The 25,113-nt window shown below is 41.0% G+C and overlaps 1 protein-coding gene across 1 annotated transcript in view; it reads right to left on the minus strand.

Annotated features, from left to right (window-relative positions):
* The window catches only part of LOC105013850 (probable G-protein coupled receptor 153), a 47,156-nt gene extending 25,427 nt beyond the window's left edge, over positions 1-21,729 (minus strand). Inside the window, 2 exon segments of the mRNA XM_010875676.4 lie at positions 36-691; positions 21,221-21,729. Of these exon segments, the coding sequence (XP_010873978.3) occupies positions 36-424 (389 nt within the window). The 5' untranslated portion in view covers positions 425-691; positions 21,221-21,729.
* Positions 21,730-25,113: the final 3,384 nt, after the last annotated feature.

Consider the following 25,113-nt stretch of genomic DNA (forward strand, 5'->3'; position numbering starts at 1 on the left):
TGAGCTAATGCCCTGATGACTGCCCCTCCACCTACCTGTAGTTGACGGGCCAGCGCACCATCCACATCCGGTGGTAGGAGAGGGAGGTGACCGAGAAACAGGTGACCAGCGTCAGAGTGTAGAAGGTGGACACGAACACTTTGCACAGGCCCTCATTCCACTGGTAGCTGGAGTGCTGCCGGCGCAGGGTGATCACGCAGTACATGGTGATAGGGATGGCCATGTTAAGGATGTGGGTGCCCGCCAGCGTGCAGATGAGGAACTCCAGGGGCTTCCACTTCTTCTGCTTGGCGCTGACGCTCAGAATGCCCCACGTGTTGGCCAGGATGGACACGGCCGAGCACACCAGCCAGGCCAGCACGTTGGTGCTGATCACCTCGCTCACCTCATCCTCATCCATGGCGGAGCGCGGGGACGACACCATTCGGGGGCGGTGCGGCTGTTGCGGCAACAGGAACGGGCGCGGCAGAGGAGGAGGCGAGGGCTGTGGCGGGCAGGAGGGGGCACAGGGCACAGCAGGGCAGGTTGGGCATCCTACCGAGATGGACGGGCACTTTCCAAATAATGGACGGTATAGCAGGGGGCACAGGGCATGCTGGTGGCTGCAGGACTGAGGGAACAGAAAGGGGGGGCAAAGGAATGGGAGAGACTGGGGAGAGGAGGCCTTGCTCAGCCAGCGTTGTTAACCAGCCTGAAGACAGTGAGGAGGAAGAGAAAAGAGGGAGGGTAGAAAAAGGATAATATGAGATACAAAGTATAGTTATTACATTTGTATTACTTCCAAGCATACACCAGTCCAACAACACATTACAATCAATTGATGGTTAGTCTTTGTCAAAGACTTATGGGGAACATGGAAGCAAAGCCAGCATGGAACATGGAATTAGCAGGTTGATTTTATGGAAACGTAGAGAATTTGTAGCAACAGTTTGTCCCATATTCTCAAAAAACAAGAGTATTTGGGGTGTGGTGGCGGGGGTTGTAAGCACCACACAGACCAAACTTCAACTACCTCAAGACCCTCTATTAGGTACCTTTTACCCTGTAGACAAAAGTCTTTCAGAACCTAGTCCAGTTGCGGCCACAACAACTAGATCATGTTTGAAGGTATCATATTTTTAAGCCTAGCAGTCACAAATGTACATTGCTGAAAACAGAATTTGCAGTCACACATGAGAGTATCGGTGATCCAGAGTGACAGTGTTTTAAGTCACTGCCTTGCGGTCCAGTTGCATCATTGCACCAGCACCATCCGGGGTTGGTGAAGTGGGTGTTGGACAGGGTACCTTGTATCATCATGCTATGCTTGTAGTATCTGCAATCTCGTGGTTGATTTCCAGAGGAATGTGCATAGGTGCATAGTGCATAGGTGCCAGAAAATACTTCCTGATTGAGCAGAAAGTGTGATAAGAAGTAATACAGCTTGGCGCGATGTGCATCGAAAGACATGTCTCGATCTTTGACCGTTCGAAACTTGATGAGAAGTTGTTGGGATGTGGCAAGAAAATAATAGCAAATTGGACATTACGGAATTGGAAAAACCTGTAAATAATTGTTCACTGGTAACTGTACTATTTGTTCTGAGGACTACTGAATCAAACAAATGAAAATATTATTTTAACCAAATGACTCAAAAAGATCATTGTCAGTATAACGACTGTAAGCTGCCATTATTTATAACCAGCACTTGGGCATCACCTGTACATTTCAATTAGCAAGCCTGTCAGAGTAGAGATCAAACTGGGACATCATTTAACTGGAATAACCACCTCAACCATGGTTACTATAAATCCACTCCATAACATGAAATCAAAAGCAATATACAGTATCTCACAAAAGTTAGTACACCTCTCACATTTTTGCAAATATTTGAAATATCTTTTCATGTGACAACACTGAAGAAATTACTCTTTGCTACAATGTAAAGTAGTGAGTGTACAGCTTGTATAACAGTGTAAATTTGCTGTCCCCTCAAAATAACACAACACACATCCATTAATGTCTAAACCACTGGCAACAAAAGTGAGTACACCCCTAAGTGAAACTGTCCAAATTGGGCCCAAAGCGTCAATATTTTGTGTGGCCACCATTCTTTTCCAGCATTGCCTTAATCCTCTTGGGCATGGAGTTCCCCAGAGCTTCACAGGTTGCCACTGGAGTCCTCTTCCACTCCTCCATGACGACATCACAGAGCTGGTGGATGTTAGAGACCTTGTGCTCCTCCACCTTCCGTTTGAGGATGCCCCACAGATGCTCAATAGGGTTTAGGTCTGGAGACATGCTTGGCCAGTCCATCACCTTTACTCTCAGCTTCTTTAGCAAGGCAGTGGTCGTCTTGGAGGTGTGTTTGGAATCATTTAGGAATACTGCCCTGTGGCCCAGTCTCCAAAGGGAGGGGATAATGCTCTGCTTCAGTATGTCACAGTACATGTTGGCATTCATGGTTCCCTCAATGAACTGTAGCTCCCCAGTGCCGGCAGCACTCCTGCAGCCCCAGACCATGACACTCCCACCACCATGCTTGACTGTAGGCAAGACAAACTTGTCTTTGTACTCCTCACCTGGTTGCATACAGATACTGTATGTTCACCAGAAAACAAAAATTATTGTGATGGAGCATGCTTGGAACGATGACAAAAACACCCCTCCCACATCTGTGGTATGCTAAATCTTTAATATTCCCCTTCCCTTCAGACCTTAATTTGCACATTCACATGCAACTCCTCCATTTGCCAAAGTCTACCAAGGCTGAAGGAGTAAAAAATTATCAAGGGAGTATTGGCTAATTACACACTCCATTGGCCCCTTCCAGCTAGCCTCGAATGATGAAGCCTCCACGAGCGGAATCCCATAAAACACCAGATTATTGATGAGTTTGCACAATTTTCCACAAAATAATGGATTGCCGTGCCTAATTAGATGACATGTTCGTTTCATTATGTCTGATTTCAAGACAACTCCTATTAATATTCAGTTAAAGATATATTTTTTCCCATGGATTTGTTTTCATACTTCGCAGGACGGATACAGTGCACTGGATTTGAACTCATGTTGCAGTAGTGTGTGCACTGGGGGCAACACTGGACCGCTCTGGACCACAATGATCAGTTCATTTAAGAATGTATTCACAATCACATAGACTGATAAGACATCGGGGAAGGCTAAGCATTTGTAATAGTTCTAGCTCCCAGTCTATCCAAGACGGTCTTTTAGCATGGTTTTGTGCCTCTTCCCCAGGGTTATCACAATGTACGGCATAGCCTGCTGCTATCCACCTTCTGTCATCTCTGTGTTTTTTTATATTAGATGGCACCATAATTAACTCCCTAAGGCCACTGTCCACTAGAAAAGCAATAATAGAGAGGTGGAAAGCAAAACATCTGTTGATATCTTATTATGTCAATACCTCTGTATCAAATACCTCCACATATTGAGTAGAGGGGCTGATGATAGCTTTGTCATTGAAATCAAGGAATTCTGTTAGCTCTGCGATAAGAGTGACTGTGAAACGGGATGAATGAAAAAATACCTAATCTCCTTATAGAGCCAATCCAAGCTGAACTGAGATTGCTTTGTAACACATCCTCCAAAGTTAATGGAACCGTGTTGTCAGGTCCTAACTGGGGGCATCTAGGCATCTCTATGCACCTGGGGACCACGTTCAGGGCCTGACCACAGAGGTGCCTCACGAATGAGTCCCAGCCGACGTGGGAGTGCTTCAGAGATCCAGTGGTGGAAAAGGATGTACTCCTGTTCTATAACTTGTGGGGGTTCAGAGGCGAGTCCCCGCACAACCAGTACTGGGGGAAGAGAGAGAGCGGGGGTGGCACGTCTCTCTCCACCCACCAGTCAACAACATCCACCAGAGAGGGTCAGGGGCCGGCCAACAGGGAAGCAGGTAAGGCTGGAGAGGCTGGTGCCAAATGCCCATCAGCACTCTGTGATGTTGGGTCCTGGTCCGGTAACGCCGGTTCCAGCTCTGCGCATGCAGGCCCCACTGCCGTTGGTAACTCCGGTCCCAGCGTGGCACCCGGGACAGGTGGAGGCTCCACCCCAATGAATGTGATGACCAATAGCAATTTACTGAGCACAAACAGGCTGGATGCCTTGGAGGTATCTCACCAGCAGAATGTATTCATCATGATGTAAACTCAGCCTTATCAAACTGTTTAAATCAGAATTATTGCATACATATTCTTTGTCTAAACGATACAGTGTGTGGTGATCGTTTTGACCTGGGCTGTTTGGTTCTTTTGACAGGTTCATTCAGAGATGTGAAAGGTACCCTGGAGTGGACAGACAAACTGTACTGTGTGAGTCTAACTGACTCTAACTTGCTAAATTCCCATTGTGTAGCTACAATTCTAGAGGGTTTTTCCTCTATCTCATCTCCTCTGATCAGGGGCGGTAGGTATATGAGTAAACCAGTAGCCAGATGGTTTTCCTTTTGAATCCTGTGCTAGACAACAGTAATGGAGATAAACCGGCCACCAGAAGAAAGATCCTAGATCGCCTTAAAAACAATGTATTTCTAGGGGAATCTGACACTGTGATCCTCCAGATTTTTGTTTGTGTATGTTAGGGGATCCGTTTGGGATCTACAGTAATCAGCATTTGAAACAAAGACCTTTCCTGTCACAGAGATTGTTAATAGTCACATTACCCGGAGCACTGCGGCACGCAAAACCAATTCCACAGATGCTTCAGTGACATCAGCAACAGCAACAGGCTCAACAGGTTACCTAAAGTAGCAAGCAACGTTGTTAATTGTTGTTATTCCTCCTCGCAGGGACTCCAATGTGCCCATGTCAACATGTATTAGTAACCTGCTGGAATCTTCCGAGGTACAACCTACATCAGAATAAGGGTAGTTTATAAATGAAGATGCAATGTTGCAACTGAATTACTACACCAACATCTGTCTGACTATCAAGTTGTATTTAAAGTATCAATTCTCACCCGCTTTTGTCAATTTTTATTTCTGTTACATTTTTCTCCAGAGCTTAATACATTAGGCCTGCAAACATTGCCAGAAACGTCAAGGGACCACGCAACTCTGCAGGTCAAACATTCCCTAAGCCAAAGACCACAAACTCACGCATAAACCTTCTGCAATCACTCTGGCTTCATCAATATTTCCAGTCAGTGAACCTGCTATATAAACAGAACTCACACAGTTTATATTATGGCTATGTTCCAAGGAATTCCTGGCAAGCCATAACGTTTTTGATAATAGATGTTCATCATTCTGATGTGTACGCCATTAGGTTTAATTAAATGGTAGAACATTTAGTCCACTAAAATGGTCATGCTTAGCCTCAATATCTAATGCCCTATTTGGAAATAGTTAAATTGCAGTATATGAAATGAGATACCCTGAAAAAACTAAAACAAATATCAAGTGATTGTAAATGCTGTATTGAAAGGTAGGATATATATTAAAAAATCTGCTTTATAAACATACTCTCCAAACATACCCAACCTTGTTTACTGAACAAATAAATCCAACAGCAGCATTGCTTGTGGCAATGTGGAAACCTAATAGCTAAGCATGAGAATTTAAATGACCGTCTTAAACAAGGAGTTGCATAAGGAACCTAAATTTAGTCCCACATCCACTGACTTTTTGGATGAAGAATTAAGTGCTTTGCAAATCTGTCAGTGCAGATTAATGGTAAACAGAAAGACAGAGAGACAGATAGATAGACATGTAGATAGAATACACATTTTAGGGGAGTACTGCAGATGTGATATTCTCTGAGGTACTCCTTTAAATTTTTTCAGCAAGATTTCAGTGGGTTTGAGAGAGAACAGAGGTGTGTGTGTGTGTGTGTGTGTGTGATACTGAACCACATCTCCCTATCAGGTTGGGGGTTGGGGGTTGGGGTGGAAGACCTGCACATACCACCAATGTCTGGCCGCCAGTGAGTGTGACGTACGGTCCTTGGCTGAGAGAGTCAGTCTCTCCAGAACAGTCTGACATATGAAAACTCTGTGCCAATATCCAGTCATTCAGCAGTGAGGCTTGGCAGCCTCAGGTGAATAAGTAGGTGTGTCCAAACGTTTGATTGGTACCGTATATATTCAAGTGAATAAGTAAGTGTGTCCAAACGTTTGATTGGTATCGTATATATTCAAGTGAATTAGTAAGTGTGTCCAAATGTTTGATTGGTACTGTATATATTCAAGTGAATAAGTAAGTGTGTCCAAATGTTTGATTGGTACTGTATATATTCAAGTGAATGAGTAGGTGTGTCCAAATGTTTGATTGGTACCGTATATATTCAAGTGAATGAGTAGGTGTGTCCAAATGTTTGATTAGTACTGCATATATTCTAATGTAAACTTTTACCAGGTAAGACAACTGAGAACAAACTGTCTTTTGCAATGACATCCTGGCCAAAGGTGACCTGGCCAGTGCAAGACAATACAAAACTATACAGAGACCTCAAAAGGAACTACATTCAATAGGGGGGAAAAGCTGGGGTCCGATCAACAGCAAATTACACCAATAAATTATACCATGAGTGGTGATGGATTATTGTTTTTTGCAGTTCATTCCAGTCATTGGCTGCATATAAATTAAAAGACTGATGGCTATGAAAGTAATAGAGTGTGGAAATGAAATGAACACAGATTTATATGGGCAGGCAGAAATTGAGGAATGGGCAGAGTTAAAGTGGGGAATGCCTAGGAGGGACATGTAGATAAGGTGGCACCAGTGAGTCTGGCGTTAGTGTATGCAGCTTGGGACAGATTAACAGGGCATAAAGACTACAGTGGTGAGTATTCCAGGGGCCCTGGTAACAAAGAGATTGGCATTGTGATAAACCATATCTAGTTACTTAAAGAGACTGCTAGCAAAGACCCTGTAAATAAATTGCCTAAGACCCTCTTAATTACATTGTCAAAGTCTGGTTGGATAGTCATTTTTACAGGAGTACCTTTTGCAGCATGGTTGAATAAGGCTTTGTTGTGAAACAGGAAACCAATTCTAGATTCTAGTTTTTAGTCTAGAGATGGGTCTGGAAAAATAGTGAGTGATGTAGCCAGACACTGAGATCCATGTTGATATGGAGTGGACTCCAAGTCAAATACATGTAATGTGAGGATGTTTGTGGGGAGGGCAGATATGCCCTTAAAAGCTATGTATGTCATTAAAGCTATGTTGAAGGGTATTCAACACAGAGTACAACGATAGGCCAGATGTATCCAAAATAGTGTTGTCTGCATAAAGATGAATGAGATGGAGATGAATGAGATGGAGATGAATGAGATGAAGATGAATGAGATGAAGATGAATGAGATGGAAATGAATAAGATGAAGATGAATGAGATGGAGATGAATGAGATGAAGATGAATGAGATGAAGACGAATGAGATGAAGATGAATGAGATGGAGAAGAATGAGAGGAAAATGAATGAGATGGAAATGAATGAGATGAAGATGAATGAGATGAAGATGAATGTGATGAAGATGAATGAGATGGAAATGAATGAGATGAAGATGAATGAGATGAAGATTAATGTGATGAAGATGAATGAGTCCCTGGCAGTAAATGCAACATTATTGACACATAGAGAATTCGGTCAGCCCGAGAATCAAACACCATCGAAACAGCCTGTGGTCTAAACAGCAAGCCCTCCGATTTCATGCACTATACACGGTCAGAAAAGTTGTTTTTCGAACAAGGCCAGGCAGTTCTCTTAGAACCAAAGGCTGCTGAATCTGTTGATTAGAGTGAGGTGATTAGCGAAATTAAAGGCTTTGGCCAGGTCAATAAAAACAGCTGCACAGTACAGCTTGCTGTCTATGGTAGTCATTATGTCAATTACGACTTTCAGTGTTGCTGAAGTATACCTGTGGCCTGCTCTGAAGGCTGACTGTGCTACGGAGAGTGAATCGAAATGGTGGGTTACCGGTTTGTTTAACAGACATTAAAAATGGTCCGGTAAGCAGGGCAGGATAGTGATTAAACTGTAAAAGTTTAAGTCTAGTTTGTAGCCTCCTTTCAACAGAGGGACGTCAGAATGTAAAATGTATTGGTTGAATAAGCAGGGGATGCAGCTGCAAAAATAGTTGTGGAAAGCTTCTTTCTGCATGTATCTCATCTGAATCAGGATAAAATGAGAAGTAGTAATAGGAGTTCAAGGGGAATGCTCTGCATGAAACAGGACCAGAAGTGCTAGCAGAAAAGGTGTTGCAGATTTGAATGCATGGCCAGCTATAAAAAAAGTGCCAATGTAACAGTGTTTGCAACTTTTAGTGCTATAAAAGTGTTTATTTTCCATGGACTTAACCAATAACTTTTTGTGAGGTTAGAGCCACAGGCATCACAAATTAGTCTGCCATATTTTTCCAAGTTCACTGATTCCTAGCGTACCTAAAGAGTTTACCATTAAGAGGGGTTTTTGGAGGCTATAATTTCAGTGATAGTGCTCTTATTCATAGATTTAAGGATTTATGAATTATTTAATAGAGATTTAGGGTGTCCAACTTTTGTTAAACAGGAGAGAGGGTATTTAGCATGTCCCAGTTTAAATCACCTAACAACATAAACTCTGAGGACAGATTGGGGACAGTTCGTTAACTGAGAGTGGTTAGGGCGCAACTAGGAGCTGATGTGGGTCTATAGCATCCAGCAACAGTTAAATAATGGTTTTAGAGAATTTGACTTTTTCAAGTAAAAGGTAATTAGGGTTCTGCAACACAACAATGCTAAAAAAGTCTCCAGGGCCAGGATTTACATTAACACTGCCAGCGAGCAACAGTAATAGAATGCAACTCAGAATTTGTGTGCAGGTTGTCTAGCACTGGAGAGACAGTTATTGATGGGCTTGGAGGAATGGGCATGATGAAACTTTTTAATAAGCATGCTAACAGGTATAATTTAAGTCTCAGACCAACATTCCTAAATATTTGGTAGTGAGGTAAAGAGGTTACGTCTCTAACGTAACCTCTAACGTATTCTAGCGGAAGGCTGACTAGCACCTGTAGGAACCATTGCCATATTTAGCTAGCTAGCTATGAGAGGTTCAATGACTGATGAGGGACGTGATCTTTGTAAATAGTTGGCAAATCCATAGGACAGAAAGCTTGCCTAGTAGACTGTATTCCATGAATGTTTTCATTAAAAGTATGAAATGGAGGAGCCTCCTGAAAGACCATGGATATATGGTAAGTCATTTTTGGCTGTTGGTGAGTCAAGGTTGTTGCTTGTAAATCCTGCTGACATTGATCACTCAATCACTTGATAATAAGACCACAAAATGATATGAAAATGAGTTGTGGATCCTCTGCTACAGTACGTTCGGTCCAATAGGAGAGATCAATTTCAAAGGTGATTATATATATTTTTTCTGATGTATCAAGATATTTCTTTCTCCAGATAGCCAGACATATTGGCTGTTTCTAACTCCTGGAATACCAAACCAAATGCTAGACGGGCAAGGGAAAAATAATATCTTAATGCTTCTATTGTGGAGATTAAGGCAATGAATTGCCTGGAACGTAGGGATTATCAAGAATAATTCTGTGATATCAACCAATCAGCATACAGAATAAAATAACATATCTATCAATTCGTCAATCCTTTCTACATCTGGGCTGGGTGGGAATTCCTGTATTGAGTCAAATTAAGCTACCGACTCCAGGTAGTGCCATTACTTACTTCAATTTCTTAAACTTTCAGTTTCGCAACCATACTCCCTCTGGTACTTTGAATATACGAGGCCCCTGGTCATCCCTCTGAAGTCAGTTCAGAAGAACCCCCACAAAATACAACCAGAGTTCTACTTCTTTATTCCTAGCTGTTTTATTCAGACAACCAGGCCAGCTTTGAATACTCTTAATATTTTCTGTTATATTGTCAAGTCCGGCCCAAATGGAAAGGCATTCCGGATTATAGATTTCCCTGTGGTAATGGGAAATGCTTCTTGGAAATAGCTAAACGAAAAGGCTGGTTAAATCTTATTCAGGGATAAAGAATGTTGCCTTCAGAGAGGGTAGACCTATTAATTTTTTCCAGGTTTTCCAGTGTGAAGCCAAAGAGTGGTGGGGTTGATAAAGCACAAATGGAGTATCCACCATCATTTTCTTACTTCACTGTGACTACAACTGCGTTGGTGATGGACAGATTGTTGGATAGCCTATGTTACCCCTACTTAACAAAATAGACTGCAGCTGCCAAGCCCTAAAACATTAGGACACACTGAACTAGGATGGTGCAGTGGTCATAAGCCCCTGCCAAGGATTCAGCATATACTACTGTAGCATGGGTTTGAATCCAACACGCAGTACTTTCAGCCAACAGTCTTTCTGCTCTGTCCTACTGTCTCTATCAATAAAAGCATAAAATCCCTTTTCTTTATGAAAAGACGCATGCCAACATTTTGCTATTCTTACCCCCAGAGCATGTCTGAAATGCAGAGAAACAAAAACAAATTAGTGTATTGTGTTTATTCCGCCTAGTTGCAAAACATAAATAATCTAACATAAAGCAAACAGAATGAAAATGGGAGATAAACATACAGTGGGGAGAACAAGTATTTGATACACTGACAATTTTGCAGGTTTTCCTACATACAAAGCATGTAGAGGTCTGTAATTTTTATCACGTGTACACTTCAACTGTTAGAGACGGAATCTAAATCAAAAATCCAGAAAATCACATTGTATGATTTCTAAATAATTAATTTGCATTTTATTGCATGACATAAGTATTTGATCACCTACCAACCAGTAAGAATTCCGGCTTTCACAGACCTCTTAGTTTTTCTTTAATAAGCCCTCCTGTTCTCCACTCATTACCTGTATTAACTGGACCTGTTTGAATTTGTTACTTATATAAAAGACACCTGTCCACACACTCAATCAAACAGACTCCAACCTCTCCACAATGGCCAAGACCAGAGAGCTGTGTAAGGACATCAGGGATAAAAGTGTAGACCTGCACAAGGCTGGGATGGGCTACAGGACAATAGGCAAGCAGCTTGGTGAGAAGAGAAAGCAACAACTGTTGGCGCAATTATTAGAAAATGGAAGAAGTTCAAGATGACGGTCAATCTCCCTTGGTCTGGGGCTCCATGCAAGATCTCACCTCGTGGGGCATTAATGATAATGAGGAAGGTGAAGGATCAGCCCAGAACTACACAGCAGGACCTGGTCAATGACCTGATGAGAGCTGGGACCACAGTCTCAAAGAAAACCATTAGTAACACACTACGCCGTCATGGATTAAAATCCAGCAGCGCACACAAGGTCCCCCTGCACAAGCCAGCGCATGTCCAGGCCTGTCTGAAGTTTGCCAATGACCATCTGGATGATCCAGTGGAGGAATGGGAGAAGGTCATGTGGTCTGATGAGACAAAAATAGAGCTTTTTGGTCTAAACTCCACTCGCCGTGTTTGGAGGAAGAAGAAGGATGAGTACAACCCTAAGAACACCATCCCAACCGTGAAGCATGGAGGTGGAAACATCATTCTTTGGGGATTCTTTTCTGCAAAGGGGACAGGAAGACTGCACCGTATTGAGGGGAGGATGGATCGGGCCATGTATCGCAAGATCTTGGCCAACAACCTCCTTCCCTCAGTAAGAGCATTGAAGATGGGTCGTGGCTTGGTCTTCCAGCATGACAACGACCCGAAACACACAGCCAGGGCAACTAAGGAGTGAAGAAGTATCTCAAGGTCCTGGAGTGGCCTAGCCAGTCTCCAGACCTGAACCCAATAGAAAATCTTTGGAGGGAGCTGAAAGTCGGTATTGCCCAGCAACAACCCCGAAACCTGAAGGATCTAGAGAAGGTCTGTATGGAGGAGTGGGCCAAAATCCCTGCTGCAGTGTGTACAAACCTGGTCAAGAACTACAGGAAACGTATGATCTCTGTAATTGCAAACAAAGGTTTCTGTACCAAATATTCAGTTCTGCTTTTCTGATGTATCAAAAACTTATGTCATGCAATATTTTTGTTTTAGATTCCGTCACTCACAGTTGAAGAGTACCTATGAGTACCCATTGTGGAGAGGTTGGAGTCTGTTTGATTGAGTGTGTGGACAGGTGTCTTTTATACAGGTAACGAGTTCAAACAGGTCCAGTTAATACAGGTAATGAGTGGAGAACAGGAGGGCTTCTTAAAGAAACAAAAACTAACAAAAACGAACATGTCAGTGAGAGACGGAAATTCTTACTGGTTGGTAGGTGATCAAATACTTATGTCATGCAATTAAATGCAAATTCATTATTTAAAAATCATATAATGTGATTTTCTGGATTTTTGTTTTAGATTCCTTCACTCACAGTTGAATAGTACCTATGATAAAAATAGTACCTATGATACAGACTTCTACATGCTTTGTAAGTGGGAAAACCTGCAAAATCAGCAGTGTATCAAATACTTGTTCTCCCCACTATACCTGAATCTGTCCAGTAGGAAATCCGTTTGATGAAAAGTTTTCCAAATAATGTATCATATGGATTTATTATAAGGGATCAGACATTATCTGACTCATGTTTATGACTTCATATTTTCCATTGGGATAGGTCTGCCAAGGGTGATGGCATGGCCATGTATTTCAAGTAGAATTGGCAATGCTCTGTTATTCTATCAAAATTATTGTCTAAACATTTTGAGACTTTGTTTGTAAAATGAAATTTCTCCAGAAACAAATGTTACTGTGGCAGTATGCTATAGACCTCCATCTGCTCCTAGTTGGGCTTTGTCTGCCCTCTGAACTTATTGTTATTAGGCAAACTGCACAATGCTCAATATCCCTCATGTGCAGCTACAGCTTGATGTAGGACACAGCTCCTACATCAAGCTGCCAAATACAACTTGAATTATTTCGCTACGTGATCATCGAATCATTTCCTCTTCTTGTAACACCTCAGTTAAGCGCCTGCCTATTGTTTTTGTCAAACGTTTGCTTAAACACTTTAACGGCCGCGTCTTCCTACACAAACTGCTTGAGGACGCCTGGTCCTACTTTAGAGCGGCTTTTCTCACAGTCCTTAATAAACACTCTCGACTCAGTACAATTTAAGAGCTAATCAAGAGCAAAGCCCATATCTGGCGTTAAGCACATGCCTCCAAAAGCACCTTTGACTGGCAACTCTTCATGGAAATTAGGAACCAGTGTACTCAATCAATTAGGAAAGCTAATTTTTTTTTTTTTTTTTTTTACAAAAGCTCTGGGACGCTTAAATTCTATGGAAAATAAAAAAAAAGAATCTCAGCTGCCTACAGCACTAAACGTTAAGAACTCCGTCCCCTCTGAAAAAGCCTGAATGATTGGGGGCTTCAATAATCACTGTGTTAGGGCACCAGCTGCTGGCACTGCTGCTCCTGTTCCTTACAGAGCTCTCCTCCAGAGCTCCCCCATTTAATCCAGTTCATATGAATCAGGTGCGACAGGAGCTTCAATATGTGGACCACCACAATCAGTTAGGCTCAATGATCAGGACTCTTTCTTTCTAAATCTTTCCACTCCTCCGCAGCCCCAATTGCCAGCATGTTTAACTCATCAAAGCAAATTTGTTAAAAAAAATACTAGATTGCAAAGCTACAGCTGTCACTACCCTCATCAAAGGGGGCCACAGGCTACATTTAAACTGTTACACTATGTAGCCTGAGTCCTATCCTACATACATGTTTTTAAAAGTCTGGTAAACAAAAAGTTAACCCACCATTTTGAGTCTCAACGTGTGCTCTCTATAGTGTGCTCTGTATAGTGTCAAAGTCATGTTTTAGAGCTTCAGAAACACTTATGGTCCTAAATGAGCTGGTCCTGAATGCAGCTGGTTTTATTGACTGACACAATTTTTTTATTTTGCTAATCATCTTACCCTAAACAACTGACTCAAAAATCTGTGGTTCTCAGGGAACTACCTAGTCTGGTTAAAAAAACGATGTCTATGATGGCTTACTTTATGTGAAATCTGAGAGCCTGTCTAAACCTCTAGCTGTTTCAATGGGAGTTCCTCAGGATTCAGTTCTTGGACAGGCCTTGTTCTCTGTATACATCAATAACCCTTGTTGCACATGATTCTCTTATCCCCCATTATGTAGACAATGCTATATTGTATTCACCCAACCCCTCATTCATCTCTGTGCTGACCAGCCTCCAACACAGCTTAGTAACAAACAACAAGCCTTATTGATTTTCAAGTATCTTGATGCCTGTTTGGACTGCTCACACCCTTTCCAGACCCAGAAAGTGCACTCTTGTAAAATTGACCATCCTATAAGTCCTGGACATGTGTGATGTAATTTCGAGTCTTGGAGCAAATAGTTACCTCAATAATTTTTCATAATGTCATCCAATTTGTTACCGGTGCCTCATAACACTCAACACTGTGATCTTTACACCTTGATAAACAGGCCCCTGCACACTCTCTGCTCATCTGTAATACCCTCTATTCCCCTCTAACTCGCCTCTACCTCACCTCATCTGTAATACCCTCTATTCCCCTCTAACTCGCCTCTACCTCACCTCATCTGTAATACCCTCTGTTCCCCTCTAACATGCCTCTACCTCACCTCATCTGTAATACCCTCTATTCCCCTCTACCTCGCCTCTTCCTCACCTCACCTGTAATACCCTCTATTCCCCTCTACCTCGCCTCTTCCTCACCTCATCTGTAATACCCTCTATTCCCCTCTACTTCGCCTCTACCTCACCTCATCTGTAATACCCTCCATGCCCCTATACCTCATCTTATCTGTAATACCCTCCATACCCCTATACCTCACCTCATCTGTAATACCCTCTATTCCCCTCTACCTCGCCTCTACCTCACCTCATCTGTAATACCCTCTATTCCCCTCTACCTCGCCTCTACCTCACCTCATCTGTAATACCCTCCATGCCCCTATACCTCATCTTATCTGTAATACCCTCCATACCCCTATACCTCACCTCATCTGTAATACCCTCTATTCCCCTCTACCTCGCCTCTTCCTCACCTCATCTGTAATACCCTCTATTCCCCTCTACCTCGCCTCTACCTCACCTCATCTGTAATACACTCCATGCCCCTATACCTCATCTTATCTGTAATACCCTCTATTCCCCTCAAACTCACCTCATCTGTAATGCCCTCTGTTCCCCTCTACCTCACCTCATTTGTAATACCGTCTATTCCCCTCTACCTCACCTCATCTGTAATACACTCTATTTCCTCTACCTCAAATCATCTGTAATACCCTCTATTCCCCTCTACCTGGCCTGAATTGTAATACCCTCTATTCCCCTCTACCTCACCTCATCTGTAATGCCCTCTATACCCCTCTACCTCAGCTCACCTGTAATGCCCTCTTTTCCCCTCTACCTCAGCTCACCTGTAATACCCTTGATCCCCTCTACATCACCTCATCTGTAATACTGTCTATTCCCCTCTACCTCACCTCATCTGTAATTCCCTCTATTCCTCTATTGTTTTATAATTGTGCTTATATGTAAATGTTGTCTTGCACTGCCAATGCCTTTGGCCAGGTTGTCTTTGTAAATTATAATTGGTCTTCTTACCTGGTTAAATTAAGGTGAAAAATAATTGTAAAATCTTTTTTTCCTGGGTAAATTTTGCATCTTTTGACATATAATGCCTAGTAGTTACAGCATTAGACCTGTAACTGAAACGTCACTGGTTTGAATGCCTGTTGCATTAAATATAATATATGTTGTTGTACCCTAGGGCAATGCACTTAACCTTAACTCCTCCTTTAAGTTGCTCTGGAAAAGAGCAGTATACAGCATCAGAGTATCATGTTGCAGAAGTACTCTGCATTGCATCCGTCATTTGACATGGAGTGCTATCAAGTTACTGACTACTGTGACATCCTCACCTACACACACATGACCTACAATCATGATCTCTTACTGGAGGTTATCTGACACTCTGGGCCTGCATGGAAACAGAGTGGAGCTTACAATTCTGAGGTATTAACTTATCTTCCCCTTTGGAATAGTTCAGAATAGAGTTATGGCATGAAGTACAAAGTCTGTCTCCAGGATGGAGGACTCAGTAGACAGGTAAGGTATGACAGCTGGCATGGCCTATTTAGTCTATATTTATTTAAAATAAATATGTAAACATTTGGGTGGTATGTCCTTGAGCTGTTCTTGTCTACTGATGTTATGTATTATTTCATGTTTTATTTTTAGTGTGGATCCCAGGAAGAGTAGATGCAGCATTTGCAACAGATAATGGAATTGTCATTAAAGTCACACCCAGTACTGGCTAGGAGGCAGGACAGCAGACCACATGAATGTGTACCACTCTCACCAAGTAAAAGATTAACTAGTCCTTCAAAAACCAAGATGCAATCCATCTGACTACATGACATATAATTAAGCTGAGATAAACGATTGCTGTAAAATAATCTCACTGGTGCGGAGTGATCGCCAACACTTCATTCAAGGTTGAAAACGTCTTTGATTAAGTCATTAACGATTGGAGATGGTGCTTCAGCCATATTGACAGTCAATTAATTGTGGCGCCTTCAACCCCACCCATCCATGACCTTTTAACCTAGTTCTTACAGCATGATCTGAAACCATATATGATGTACTTGTAATATTTCCTAAGTATTCTACCATGTGATAAGGACTGCAGCTAGGTGGACGACATATTTGTTGTCTCTTCCCTTGAAGTTATGACATCACGGACCCTGCCCATTTTCCAAACCCCACCCATTTAAAAAGAATCTAAAATGACTCCCACATACGTTGCTCTGGAAAAGAGTCTCTGGTAAATAACACAAATGTAAATGTATTCACTAAAGTGAAAACTTTAAACTGATGTATATATTCACCACTTCTATCCCATTATCTTCAATGCTTTCCACCCATTGTATTTATAATATATACTGTATCTTTGCACGCAAACATTGGGTTTATTGTGTGATCTTTCCTTCTATGGTCCAGTGTGGATCAGTTGGTAGGGCAATGGGGCTTGCAATGCCAGGGTTGTGAGTTTGATATGCACAGGCGATCAGTATGAAAATGAATGGCCTGGCTCCTGTAATTTACTCAGGATAAGCGTGTCAGCTACTCAAATGGAAAGGTTTACTTAACTCAAATGGAAATTGACCCATTACATGGGTCAATTTCATCATCAATTAACGTGCTCCTTCCCTCTGCTGACTCAGGTCCATGCACACAAGTGTTCATTTTGCAAAATGTCTCCTGTTCTCTTTCGCTTGTAAATTACAGTTGATAACTACTAACTAGATATTAGTAAGAATTTCGAGCTAAGAAAGTCAATAGGAAAGTGTAAGTACTTGTGTAATTTATGGTAATAGACAATCATGGGGCATTTTTGTAAAGAGGAAAAAAAATCTGTAATGAGTAAAAAATCCAAAAAAGAGAAAAAACATTATCATCAAAGTTTGACTAGACTAGGTAATTTGTTATGTGGCTCATAACACTCCTATCACCCATCCATTAAAGATTTGCATGGTACTTCTTGGCTTGGGTCATGCTTCTGCTTCCTTCGTCCTTCCTAGTTTATGAGATTAGTCGAATGTGTTTGCTAAGGTTGGAATTCAGTGTTAATCCTGAATTCCAACCTGACTGCAGCCGAACACAAACATATTCCATTACAAAGAGCGCTCCAAAACACTACCAAACTAATTCTTATTACATTGGAATAAAACAGCATACATGATCAGTAACACTTGATACAAAATCAGAGCGGATAAATGAGTAAATGTAGCGGTGCCAGTTCACTAGACAGGTCTTTTCTGACACCTTGCCAGAGACTTGAATTATTGTGTTGTAATTGGTTCTCTCAGTGCTAATGTCTAAGTTTTAGCTCATTAAGCTAATGTGGTCTTCAGTCAAACTAACAACCCATTTCCAATGGTTGTGGTAGTGGGCAATTCCTCAACCAATTTTCTTGTGGCCTGTACCATTTATATGATTAGGTTAGTGCAAATCACTGGCCACAATGCAACATAAGAAGCAATGGCAGAGCCAAAAAAAATTAAAAAAGAAAACAGCTTAACAGAAAAAATCGAAATAGATTGGTAGGAAATTATTTTTGGGTAAGGAAGCATGTACTGTACTCACAGCTACTAAGAGCTGTTTCAATGAGAAATAATTTCATAGATTTAACTCACATTAATCTCTGCGTTTTCCCCTTTCCCCTGCCACTTGTTAATAAATGCCCTCCAGGTTTCCTGGTGTCACCCCATACTATATATACACAAACACACACAGATTCTAGTATAACTAGTGTAATGTTCAGGAAAGACAACAAGGGTTGTTTATGTAATACAACAGCAAACAAAAAAGTGGAGACAAAGTACTTCCGTCTTAACTGAGAATGAATATAGCAGACATACATTTTCAATTATGTACTATCTGTAAATTGCACTAGAATATAAAAGTGTCCACTAAAGAACTAAAATAAAAAATGTTTATTAACACGCCATTGGATCATTCTCACTAAAGTGAAAATGTTCTCGTCCTCTTAGACCCCTGATTTTAGGATCTGTATGAATATAGTTTATTGGTCAGCATTTTAAAAACAAAAACAAATGTATAATTTGTTTTAACATTGCACTCTAAATGGAAACGCATTATTTAAATATGACAGATTTTTTTTTTTAATCAAAGTTGGGATCATTCATTATAAAAATGACAAAACAGACACACTATCACTGTGGTAGAATGTTCAGAGATAGATCTGGAAAATGTAGCTAGTCTCACATTCATAGACATCTATGAAAGACATAACTATCCATAATACCAATGTTTTAACCATGCTTTGTAGTTACACAATGTTTTTTCACATTCACATATAGTTTACAAACATGGAGTGAAACAAGCTTGCACTTTGGGTTATGATAATTAATTTAAGTTAACATGCAGTTAGAAACAAAGGATCCCAGCTTCACATCAGACCATTTTCCACTTTGACCTTTTTTCCATTTAAATAATGAGAAGGCCAAGTGGTGTTTGACTATTGTCATGGTATATACAGTGCCTTGCAAAAGTATTCAAACCCCTGACCAATTCTCCCATTTTTTTAATTTAAAAATGACACATTAACATTATGTTCTATTTTATATTATATTTTAAAACATTAATAATGAAAATCTGACATTTTGGGAAATATTTATAGGCAAAATCAAAAAGTTTTTTATTTTTTCATAAACAGCAACCTCCACACATTAATATTTGGCAGAGCCACCTTTTGTTGCAATTACAGCTTTACGTCTTTTGGTTAGTATGTGCTAGCTTTGCACACAGTGTCACAGTGATTTCAACTAATTCATCCTGGCAGATTTGTCCTTGGTTTTTTGGATAACACTTGAGGACTGCAATTTTCAAATAGTGCCACATGTTCCTAATGGGACTGTAGACCATAGACCATTTAGTTAGACACTCCAATGTTGCTTTGGGCTTGTGCATGGGATTTTTGTCCTGCTGAAAGACAAATTTCCTTCCAAGCTTCAGTTTTAGCCTAGTGAAGCAGATTCTCTTGCAATATTTCTCTTTATTTGGATTCATCCACTCTTCCTTTAAATTTAAGAAGATGGCCAGTCCTTGCTAATGATTCCCTGCTGACGCCCAGTCCCACAGCATGAGGCTGCCACCACCATACTTCACTGCAGGCATGATGTGTGTTGAGACATAGATAGTGTTTGGTTTACGCTAGATATAGCGATTTGAGTTTTGTCCAAAAAGCTTGAATTTGTCTCATCTGACCATAAAACCTTTACCGACTTTGCAGATGGGTCACTCCCATGCTCTCAGATCATACTTTTTGGCTTCTTTCTTGCCACCCTCTAATACAGGCAGGTTTTATGCAGAGTTCTTGATATAATTGATCGGTGCACCATTACTCCACTCCCAGCCACTGAACTCTGTAGCTCCTTCAAAATGATTGTTAGCTTCTCTGACAAATATTTTTTAAACACTGAGTTTTGAAAGAGCTTTTTCTTCGCAGTGCCTGGGTGTGATGCAAATTCCATGCATCCTCCACTTCCTCACTATTCATTTAACTGTGCCCACTGTTATATCATAATACTTTTTGTATCCTTTTCCTATTCCATGCATTTGTATTACTTTCTATCAAACTCCTGTAGTGGGATATTTGGTCTGCATTTTTTATTCAGACTCAAAGCTTAGTTAATTTTTCTTAGTTAATTTTTCTTACAAATATTTCCAAACATAAAACCAATATTACCATACAATAATAGATTTTTAGTGTCAGTGTTTAATAAAAAATTGTCAATGTACAATTTGTAATTTAGTGAAATAAGAGAATCGGTCAGAGGTTTCAACACTTTCGTTAGGGCACTGTGAGTGATTAGCATATCTTGTGCTAAATCTGCTCCACTAGCTTATGAATTTGAAGTGTATTATTGTTATTGTACTGAAATATTCCCACAGAAAATGTGTTTGTGAAGACATATCAGTAAGAATTTGGGTTAAAGAACATTTTCAAAAATGTAATTAAAATAAGACAATTTCCCAAGTAGTCATGAGAATAAGAGTAGGTTTTTACATATGCATTAGGGTTGTGTAAGTCGATTTGTTACAGGAATGGTAAAACTGTTTTTTAAATTTTATTTACCCCAAGGGTTGACGTGCAAGCGGGATGCAAGTACTATAACATTGCTTAGTGCTTACATTTTGGGGCGTTAAGACTGTTGGCTACTACAGATGCATCAATATTCTAGTTATTTTAATACAGCAACATCTGTATTCATAAAACCACTCAACTGTCTTCTATTTTCCCACGCCCTTAATTGTGAACAGTTTAGCCGAGGTATTGCTATTAAATAATACAGAGCTTTTTGTCATTGCAGGCAATATAACCTATGATTCTCCAATGATCACAACGTTCGCGTCTTGTCAACTTAGATGCTAAGGATTATTCCTTTGAAATTCTGAATTGTTCATCAAATTGAACTTATCAACGCATATTATCATACAGGAAGGATGATCTATGTGAAACCGGTTATGCTATCTTTATTCAAGAGGTTTACATTAATTAGAAAATTCTTGGATTTTTCGCTGTTGGTTTCGCCATGACAACGTGAAGAGATAGACCTTTTACCTCCAGCAATGAATTGTCAATTAGTAGGCAATTATGTTTTGATTGAAACACAATTATCCGCTACTTATGTGGTTCAATAAATATGTTTATAAATTAATCTAATCACCCGGACTCGTGAATTATGTGTGGATGCTCAAACTAATGTATTCTTACCTTATGAACGATTCCACCAGCAGACTATTTAAATCGCTTTCGGGAAGCCTATCACTTTGGCTGTAGGCTAGTCGACAAAACCCGTAGTCAGTCCTTACATTCCGAATTAAGGAACGACTCCGTCAACCGTTAACATAAATCCAACAGCGTGACTTCGAAAATGAAAGGGCAGTCTTGAAAGAGTAGCCTATCAGCACAGCTGTACGTGGCCATTATTGTAGCTCGCGCGTCCTTTGTCCAATTTGAAGAAAACGCGTATATTTGACGGCTGGAGGAGCACCCCATCATTCATCTCTTCAAAATATGTCGTAAAATATAATATTTCTTGTCAATCTTCCCTGCTAAATTTAGGCCAACATTCTTCACAGAACATACTGTAGTAGCCTACTAACCCAGCGCGAAGAGAGGCAGTGATTGAAAGATGTGACAGAAGAATCTGAGCTTCGGCCCCGTCATATTCATGTTAGTCTGGCTGGAAAGGTGGCATGCTTCCCTGTGGCAGTGGGAGTACCCTAAACCGCAATAATAAGAAATTATTTATTGGTAGGTAATTTTATTTTGGTCGTTTCCTAGTCCTTATTTTAAACATACAATAACTTATTGTTTTGGATTATTCTACCAGGCTAGTCATTATAGCATGTCCACTGGTTGAATATTGTTATTGTATTCATAATTTTTGGATCCGGATGTTTTGAGAAAACATTGTAACTGTAGCAGAATTTGATCCATGGAATTTAACACCGTTGTCGGGTTGCGTGATGGTGAAATATACGTATTACATGTGATGTCAAATTAAAGCTTAAGCTACTGGACAATACTTATGATTGATAGCTGAGAAAGAACAGGAATCTTGCATATCGGCATAGTCGTGACCAGTTAGCATGGTTGATACATTGTTTTCATTAAGGAGGATAGAGCTTCGGACAAATGTGCACATTCATAGATAAAATGTTCACTGAAGAAACCCTCTATTAATAGTTTCCCATCTTAGCCACTTTCCCCATAACATTCTTTATGATTCCTCTTGTGGTCTCTTTTCATTTTCATTATCGCTCTTACGTAACAAATACTTATTTCCTGGTGATTCTGCTTGAATGGCTTTCTCCCTTGGGGCTCTGTACACTGTGAGAAATACTAGCGTAGCTAGGCCTACTAGACAACCAGAGACGGACACGTGACGTTAATAGAAGAGTTAGGCAGCCGTGAAAAAATGAAGTTATGTCATCCTTGTAACAGAATAACATTTTCCCTAAGTGAGCTACACATTGTTTTGCAGTGCATACCTAATAAACAGTTTGTGTCTCTATCTGTAAGCTCATTATGTATTTTTAGCTGAAGCTGTATTACCAGCACTGTGCTGTATGCACTGTAGGTTTAGGGTATTTTTCAGCTGAGGGAAGATTCAGATGTAATTAAGAAACATTATTTAAAGATGCAGCCCTGGACTTAACAAACTATTTTTTTAAACATTTGGTCTGGATGTGTAATATGTTGGTTATTTTGTACATAATTTATATGTGTAATCTTTATGTTGTGTTAAAAAGCAGCTTTTTTGTGTAGGAATAGTATGGCCTTGTGGACTGGCCATCTGGAGCATTGGAAGAATTCCTGGTGGGCCTGTCAAACTATGGGCTGTTGGGCGCTTGGCCTGATATAAAAAAAAAGTTTTTTTTTTGTCCCGGCCAACCTTGTTTCACTGGGGCAAAGATTGGGGGCAGTCCTGGCCGGCCCACTGGACTGTCTCCGACTCTCTCCAGCCCCGGCCCATTGGTTCCTTCCTCCAATGACAGGGTCTTATTCCAGCCCACCCCTTGCCCCTTTTTTCATCACCCTCACATACAAACACACACTGACAGTGACAGGAAAGGTTGATGTGAGCAATGAGCAGCACAGAGAACAAATGGATAAGCAAAAAACATAAAGGTGGGGCTGGGAATTTGCGAGACAAAAAAGTCCCACAGTCGGATGCAGCAACATTTAGAAAATTAACCAATTTATTCTGTAGTGGTGGGATTTCAAATAATCCACTGTGGCTCTGCATTTAGTTTACTATTTTGACAAAGTGTAGCCATCCTGTCCTCTCTGTGCAACCAGTCAGTGTTCTACACTGATCAGCCATAACATTATGACCACCTGCCTAATATTGTGTAGGTCCCCCTTTTGCTGCCAAAACAGCCCTGACCCATCTAGGCATGGACTCCACTAGACCTCTGAATGTGTGCTGTGCTATTTGGCACCAAGACATTAGCAGCAGATCCTTTAAGTTCTGTAAGTTGCGAGGTGGGGCCTCCATGGATGGGACATGTTTGCACAGCACATCCCACAGATGCTCAATTGGATTGAGATCTGGGGAATTTTGTTGTGTTCTTCAAACCATTCCTGGACCATTTTTGCTTTGTGGCAGGGCGCATTATCCTGCTGAAAGCCATGAAAGGGTGCACATGGTCTGCAACAATGCTTAGGTAGGTGGTACTTGTCAAAGTAACATCCACATGAATGGCAGGACCCAAGGTTTCTCAGGAGAACATTGCCCAAAGCATCACACTTCCTCCTCCGGCTTGCCTTCTTCCCATAGTCCATCCTGATGCCATGTCTTCTCTAGGTAAGCGACACACACGCACCCAGCCATACACATGATGTAAAGAAAAATGTGATTAATCAGACCAGGCCACCTTCTTCTATTGCTTCATGGTCCAGTTCTGATGCTCACGTGCCCATTGTAGGCGCTTTCGGCAGTGGACAGGGGTCAGCATGAGTACCCCGACTGGTCTTCGGCTACGCAGCCCCATACGCAACAAATGACGATGCACTGTGTGTTCTGACAATTTTCTAATGGTACCAGCATTAACTTTTTCAGCAATTTGAGCTACAGTAGCTCATCTGTTGGATCAGACTACATGGGCCAGCCTTCACTCCCAACGTGCATCAATAAGCCTTGGCCACCAAAGACACTGTTGCCAGTTCACCGCTTTTCCTGCCTTAGACCACTTTTGATAGGTACTGACCACTGCAGACCGGAAACACCCCACAAGGGCTACAGTTTTGTAGATGCTCTGACCCAGTCGTCTAGCCATCACAATTTGGCCCTTGTCAAAGTCGCTCAGATCCTTACGCTTATCCATTTTTCCTGCTTCTAACACATCAACTATGAGGACAGAATTGTTCACTTGCTGCCTAATATATCCCACCCACTGACAGGTGCAATGATAATGAGATTATCAGTGTTATTCACTTCACCTATCACTGGTCATAATGTTATGGCTGATGGGTTTATGTCTCAGCTAGTATTCCATCAATTATACCATAATGATGGCATGTTTAATGATTATGGAAGCTAAGTGGTGTTTTGGGGCTGTTGCCCCATTTTTGGGGTGGTGGGTTGGGTTATAATCCAGAGCTGTTTTTTGGTCCCAGTCTGTCCCTTGGCCACACCCAAACGCTACTTACCAGTATTAAAAAATATTGACGTGGGTAGATTGGTTCTCTAGACTGCTGATTGGCCAGCTGAAATGCAGTAGGATATATTTTATTTCCTGTTTGAAATGTTATAGTGGGATTTAAAAGATTAAGCAGAGGCCAGAAATATAAGCATAGGACAGCTCAACAATATTATTTGGGTGTGACTTTCAACTATAAAAATGGAGATTGTCACTGGGCATTTGCTTCATTACCGCAAATGCACTCATTTGCTGACCTCACTCTCAGATACTTTTTTCATACTAATGAGGCAAACTGAGCAAAACCAAGCCATTGCAGGGACTGTTCAAGAAATCACAAAGAAAAAATCTGGTCTAGTGTAAGTATATTGTTGATATTTAAGTATAATATTTCCAGCTGCACCTTTCATGAATTACGTTGGTATGAAACCATTGTAAACCATGATTACATTCAAT

The sequence above is a fragment of the Esox lucius genome, chromosome 12, assembly GCF_011004845.1.
Source record: "Esox lucius isolate fEsoLuc1 chromosome 12, fEsoLuc1.pri, whole genome shotgun sequence".
In the NCBI taxonomy this organism is placed as follows: domain Eukaryota; kingdom Metazoa; phylum Chordata; class Actinopteri; order Esociformes; family Esocidae; genus Esox; species Esox lucius.